General features: G+C 31.8%; 1 protein-coding gene across 1 annotated transcript; it reads left to right on the plus strand.

Annotated features, from left to right (window-relative positions):
• Window positions 1-3,798: 3,798 nt before the first annotated feature.
• Window positions 3,799-6,767, plus strand: LOC147935221 (uncharacterized). The gene is made up of 8 exons (XM_087472907.1): window positions 3,799-4,006; window positions 4,094-4,638; window positions 4,970-5,219; window positions 5,301-5,372; window positions 5,462-5,741; window positions 5,847-5,928; window positions 6,238-6,526; window positions 6,667-6,767. Exons 1-8 carry the CDS (start codon window positions 3,799-3,801, stop codon window positions 6,765-6,767), a joined length of 1,827 nt encoding a protein of 608 aa, XP_087329033.1.

Raw genomic sequence — 6,767 nt, forward strand, 5'->3', positions numbered from 1 at the left:
ACAATTTCCATCACTTCAGAATATTTTACCGTTCTGTTATTGCTTTTTATTCATTTATACTTTCGATGGGATTATGTTTTTAGAGGAATTTAAAAATTTTCAAACCATTTCAGTCACTTTAAAACATGTTATCATTCTAATATTGATTTGAAATTATTTAGTCATCTACTGGTATAATGTTATAAATAAACAAAGATTTATATATATAATTTGGCATAAATAAAATAATCATGGTATATAATAGTTTTGGAAATATTGATAGTTAGTATAATTAAGTAACTATTAATATAATTAAAGACAAGAATGACCCAAAAGTTATTTTTTTTTAAATAGGGTTCAAAAGAACGTTAATGCGTTAAAATAAATGGAAAACTTATTAGCCTGAATATTCATCACGAAGCCTGAATATTCATTACGAAATTGAGGAAAATAAACATTCGCGTTTATCTTAATAAGTATATTTAAATTAATAACTTAATGTTAAACTTGAATATTAACAAAATTCAATATGAAGTTTGAGGAAACACAATATTCTCGGATTTAAAAACTTATCTTCTACATGTTATATATATATATATATATAATTCTTATTATTGTACCATGACAACTCGGAACAAAAAAAAAAGCCATCTCTAGAGTTCTTGCTGCTTGACGTAAGAGGTAACGCAAAACTAAATCTTATTACAATATTTTGAATCGTTGTAATTTCATTCTCACAAGTTTTAAATGCATATTTGAAGAATCATAATGAAACGTTCAACCGGAGTTCGACGATCTACCAAGAAAAGTTCAAGAGCTGATGAATATCCTCTTCGTATGCAAATTCAACCAGAACAATTGATTTTCTTTTGTGAGGATAGCATTCCGGAACCAGAGAAAGAAAAAACTAGAAAAACCATGAAAGAATCAAGATCTTCCGAAGATCACTCATTGGCGCATCTTAACGTTCAAAGTTCCTTTGTTGACGGTGAAAATAGTATATTGAAATCAAAGAATGAGAAATCAAAATTTGATACCTGGATGGAAAACAATATGATGTCTATCAACGAGACAATTAACGCATATGATAAGGGTGCCTTTGGATCTAAATGGTGTGAGAAGAATAAGTTATGGATGCAAAGATCTAACACGACAAAGGATTAACTTTCAAAGATCATTTTATAATTAATATTTTAATTTTTTTAATAATACCTACTTTATTTAATTTAATAGTTATGATCATGATGTTACTATAATCCGTTATTGAATTTTTATAAGAGATTTTATCGTTTTTATTAGTTTCTCAACATTTTGTTTCGATAACACATTGAAATAGCTTTTTAATAATGATTACTATATGTTAATACAACCAAACCTATATTAATAATATAATGTTGCTAATAAATAATTAAATTTAATAGGTTTATATAATTTATTTGTAACTTTATATATGTTATATTAATCAGACCAATAGTATATAAATAAAATAATGCTTAAATTTAAATCTGATATTGATATGTATGAATATGGAAGTATAATTAAATAAAATATTGATAAACTTCAAGAAAGTAAAACTTAAAAAAATGTATCAAAGATCCGTATACGTAATTAGAAAGATAAATAACAAATGATTTTTTCCAAAAAAAAAGTTAAGAGTATATATAGAAACATAAGTTAATATTCGTATCTATCAATAATTAGTACATTTTTAGTTTAAAAAGTATATATGTACCATCTTCTTATATAAACAGACCTAACAGCGATATTCACTAAATGACTAAGAAAATTAAGGTATAAACAAGAAGGATCATAATTAGTCGATTATATGAATTCTTGATCGTAGTTTCGTTTATTTTTTGCACATCGCAATTCTTGGCGTCACATAATGAGACCTTCGAAGATTCCATACCGAAGGAAGAATGTATCGACACATGGTGTATCTAGAAAACGTAACGACATTTTCAATTTTTAACATTAAGAGATATGTTATATTCAAATCTAAGATATCGTACGCAATGACATTGAAATTCAGGTGTTAGTTCTACGATAAATCTTCCTGCTTTTACGAATGCATTGAATATTCAGTATCCTGATTCACATAAGATGGCAAGGTTGAAAAGAATGCAAATATTGAAGTCTAAAAGGGCGAAAAGAAAGAAAAGAGGTCATATGTCCGGAAAGGAATTAATTAGTATTTATGTAAATAAATAAATGCTAAGTAACTAATTCAATAGTTATTTTTGCAGAAATTTTACTTCTTCCAGGACTACACGAAGATTTTGCATGTTATGTCGCAACTGATTCGGATACGAACGATGAAAGCGATTCTGATAGCTCTACTGATGAGAATTCATGTGAGATAAATGAAAACAATACGACATCTAACATGTTTCTTGGGTTTCCACCCATAAAAGCTGAGTTACTAAAAAATGGTATATCTCGATGCATATGTGAATAGTTATATGATAGTTTTGTAATTATGTATTTATTTAACTTATATATATTTAAAATATTAACAAATATTTTTTATAGGTTATTATGATGATGGAAATCCTTATTTTTTATGTGAAAATTGTGGAGCATATATGTGGTATGGAGAACGGGTGAATAAACGGACTAAAAAAGCAAAGCCAGATTTTTCATTGTGTTGCCATCGTGGCAAAGTAATACTTCCTATGTTGAAGACTGCACCTAAAACGTTACTATCGTTGTTTTATAATCACGACGACCGGAGTAAAAACTTCCGTGATAACATACGAGCATACAACATGATGTTTTCGTTCACATCTTTAGGTGGTAAAATTAACCATTCCATAAATAATGGTAGAGGTCCTTATATATTTCAGATGTGCGGGGAAAACTATCATCGTATTGGTGATGTTTTACCAGAACCTGGCAAGGAACCAATGTTTTTACAATTATATATACATGATGTATATAACGAAGTATCTAATAGAATTTCTGCATTTAGGTAATTATTAATAATGTTAAATATGTATATAAATATTTGTCATATTTTATAAGTATGTAAAATATCTTTAATATTTGTTATATTCTACTAATCATAATTATTATATTTTTTAAAATTGGCATTAATATAGGACATCTGGATCTGCGGGAGATTTAAGACGTGAGATTGTTGAGCTTTTAAAAAAGATGCTTGATAGTCATAACCCGCATGTTAAGGCGTTTAGATCGGCACGTGAAAGATTTAATATGGAGGACGGTAGCGAAGGTTTGCGATTGATATTACCTTCGGAAAGGACCACTGATGCAAGGACTCATAATCTTCCTACCAGCAAAGAGGTTGCTGCTCTAATTCTCGGAGACTTTACGGCTGGTGTAAATAAACGTGACATTGTTATAGAAAGTCGTTCGGGAAATTTACAGCGGATAAGTAAACTTCATCCCGCGTACTTGCCTTTACAATACCCATTGTTGTTCCCTTATGGTGAAGATGTTTACAGATTAGGCATCGATATAGGGTTCGTGGATACCCGTGGACGTATAAGGAAAACGGTCACCATGAAAGAATTTTATGCATTTAGAGTATTTGAAAGATATGAAGAATCTTCGATTATTGTTACGGCAGGCAAATTATTCCAGCAGTTTTTAGTCGATGCATTCACTACTATAGAATCAAACAGGTTGAACTACATTTGGATGAACCAAAGCAAACTCCAAACTGAAAGAGTTGATAAGATAATTGAAGCTGCTGAAAAAGGACATGGAGATCTTGCACAACACGGAAAGAGAATTTTTATTATGTCATCGTTTACAGGTGGAAAGAGATATATGATGTAACATTATCTGGACGCGATGGCTACTTGCAAGTATTATGGATTTCCTGACCTTTTCATAACCTTTATGTGCAACCCAATATGGCCTGAAATAGATCGTTATCTACAAAGGCATCGTCTTAGTAAAGAAGATAGACCTGATATATGCAGCCGAGTTTTCAAGATGAAACTTGATAGATTATTGGACCAAGTGACAAAGGAAAAAACCTTTGGTATCGTAAATTCTGGTATGTTTCATAATATTTATTATAATTTCAAATAGTCTTCCGGAAAGTGTAAATATATTAATGTTTTTTTGATTTAATATTTTCTAGCCATGTATACAATAGAATTTCAGAAAAGAGGTCTGCCTCATGCGCACATGATTCTGTTTTTACATCCAGACAATAAGATGCGTGCAACAGACGACATTGATAAATTCATAAACGCTGAAATTCCTGATAAAGAAGTGGATAAGTATTTATACAAAGTTGTTTCTGATGTGATGATTCATGGTCCTTGTGGTTCTATGAACAGAGATAGTGTCTGCATGAATAATGGAAAATGCACTAAATTCTTCCCAAAGCCATACATGGATAATACTATTGTCGACGATGCTGGTTATCCAATATATAGACGACGAAACGATGGGAGAGTTGTGGAAAAAAGGGGTTTTCAATACGATAATAGTTATGTTATTCCCTATAATCGTGATTTGTCTCTCCGTTTTCGTGCTCATATAAATGTTGAGTGGTGCAATCAGACACGTTCCGTCAAGTATTTGTTCAAGTACATCACGAAAGGTCCGGATTATGTTAGAGCCAACGTAGGAGGAGAAGATCAAGAAAATGAAATAATAAAAAAAGTATTTCAATTGCAGGTAATAACTGTTTATACAAATTGTCAAAGATTCTCATATTTTTTATCCAACTAATTCAAGCCTTTTTAGATACGTATCTGCATGTGAGGCCTCTTGACGAATATTTGCTTTCCCGATTTGTTATCGTACTACACCTGTAGAAAAGCTCCTGTTTCATCTTCCAGGACAATAATTGGCTATTTACAACGAGGATGATCCAATAGAAGATGCCTTGCACCGTACAACGAACAGAACTTCTAAATTTTTGGGCTGGAAGGAATGCAACAAGATATATCCCCAAGCTAGAGAACTCACGTATGCTGAATTTCCATCTAAATTTGTGTGGAATAAGAAAGAAAAACTTTGGAAGCCAAGGTCGGAGAAGCGGAAAAGTTTTGCAATAGGCAGGATTACATACGTACCACCATCTGTAGGACAAGCCTATTACTTTAGAGTTTTGCTTAATAAGATTCCAGGACCAACAAGCTTTGACTATTTAAAAACAGTCAACGGTGTTCTTTATAAGGATTTTCAGGAAGCTTGTTATGCATTGGGATTACTAGACGAGGATAAGGAATACATTGCGGCTATAAGTGAAGCAGGTGAATGGTGTTTTAGGGAATTTTTAAGAAAATTATTTGCGATCCTACTGCATACAAAGAGTTTAACTGTTCCTCTTGAAGTTTGGAATAAAACAAAGGACATCTTGTATGAGGATATTTTGTTTAAAGAAAGGAGACGCAGAAATGATCCAGGTATATCAAAATGATTTTATTTTAATCGAAAATATTTATTTTTTTCCGCAAGACAAGATTATAAATAAGTGTTTAACTTATTGTGGTAGGTCTAATGTTGACACGGGCTCAGACAGAAAATATATGTTTAACTGAAATAGAACTTATGTTGCAATCGAATGGGACGTCTCTTACAGCCTTCGAGAAAATGCCTAAACCAGATGATAGTATCATGAACACAGGAGTAAATAGGCTTATCGCAGATGAAAAAATATATAAGCCTCATAAACAACAGGAATTGTACGATAAGTTGTTACCAATGCTAACTGATGAGCAAAGACGTGTTTATGAAGAAATCATTCACTCTGTGAATCACCACAAAGGTGGAATGTTTTTTGTCCATGGTTTTGGTGGTACTGGAAAAACTTTCATGTGGACTATTCTTGGTGCTGATATAAGAGCTAAAGGTAATATTGTTCTGAATGTTGCTTCAAGTGGTATAGATGCATTGCTTTTTGAAGGTGGTAGAACTGCTCATTCAAGATTTGGTATTCCAATCAATCTTAATGAATATTCTGTGTGTTCGATCGATGCCGAATCTGATCTTGCTGATTTAATTAGAGAAGCAAAGCTCATAATATGGGACGAGGCTCCAATGATGAACAAGCTTTGTTATGAAACTTTGGATAGGAGTTTGCGAGATATCATGAAGTGTGACCAGATATTTGGAGGTAAAGTAGTAGTGTTAGGAGGTGATTTTAGACAAATACTACTTGTTATTACCAAAGGAGGAAGAGTGGCGACAGTTTTAGCATCTATAAACTCATCTGTTCTTTGGAATAGTTGTAAAGTTCTTTAACTTACCGAAATTTTGAGACTTCGCAAGGCAAGTAATAGTATGGACGCGGGTGCTCTCGCTATTTTCTCAAAGTGGCTTCTTGATATCGGGGATGGGAAAATCAACGAGTCAAATAGTGGGGATGTAGAGATTGAAATTCCTGATGATTTGTTAATTAATACAAGTGGGAATCCTATTGAAGCAATAGTTAAAGAGATTTACGGAGAACGTTTTGCAACGAGGACTGATCCAAAATTCTTTAGTGAAAGAGCTATTCTAAGTCCAAGGAACGACGATGTTGATAAGATAAATCAGTTTATGCTTACTAAGCTCCCAGGTATGCAAATTAAATAGAATATGGAATATGGATATTGGAGAAAAAGTTTTTATTTAAAAATATGGATATTGAAGAAAAAAAATTTATTTAAAAATGTCTATTAAAACATACCTAAAATTCTTTAGTTTTGTTGATCACAGGTGAAGAGAGACGATATCTTAGCTCTGATAGTATTGAAACGTCTGACACAAGCGGACATGATGATATGATCTACACTCAGGAATTTTTAAACAGTATATAA

The sequence above is a fragment of the Camelina sativa genome, chromosome 11 (assembly GCF_030686135.1).
Source record: "Camelina sativa cultivar CO46 ecotype springtype chromosome 11, ASM3068613v1".
NCBI classification, from domain to species: Eukaryota; Viridiplantae; Streptophyta; class Magnoliopsida; order Brassicales; family Brassicaceae; genus Camelina; species Camelina sativa.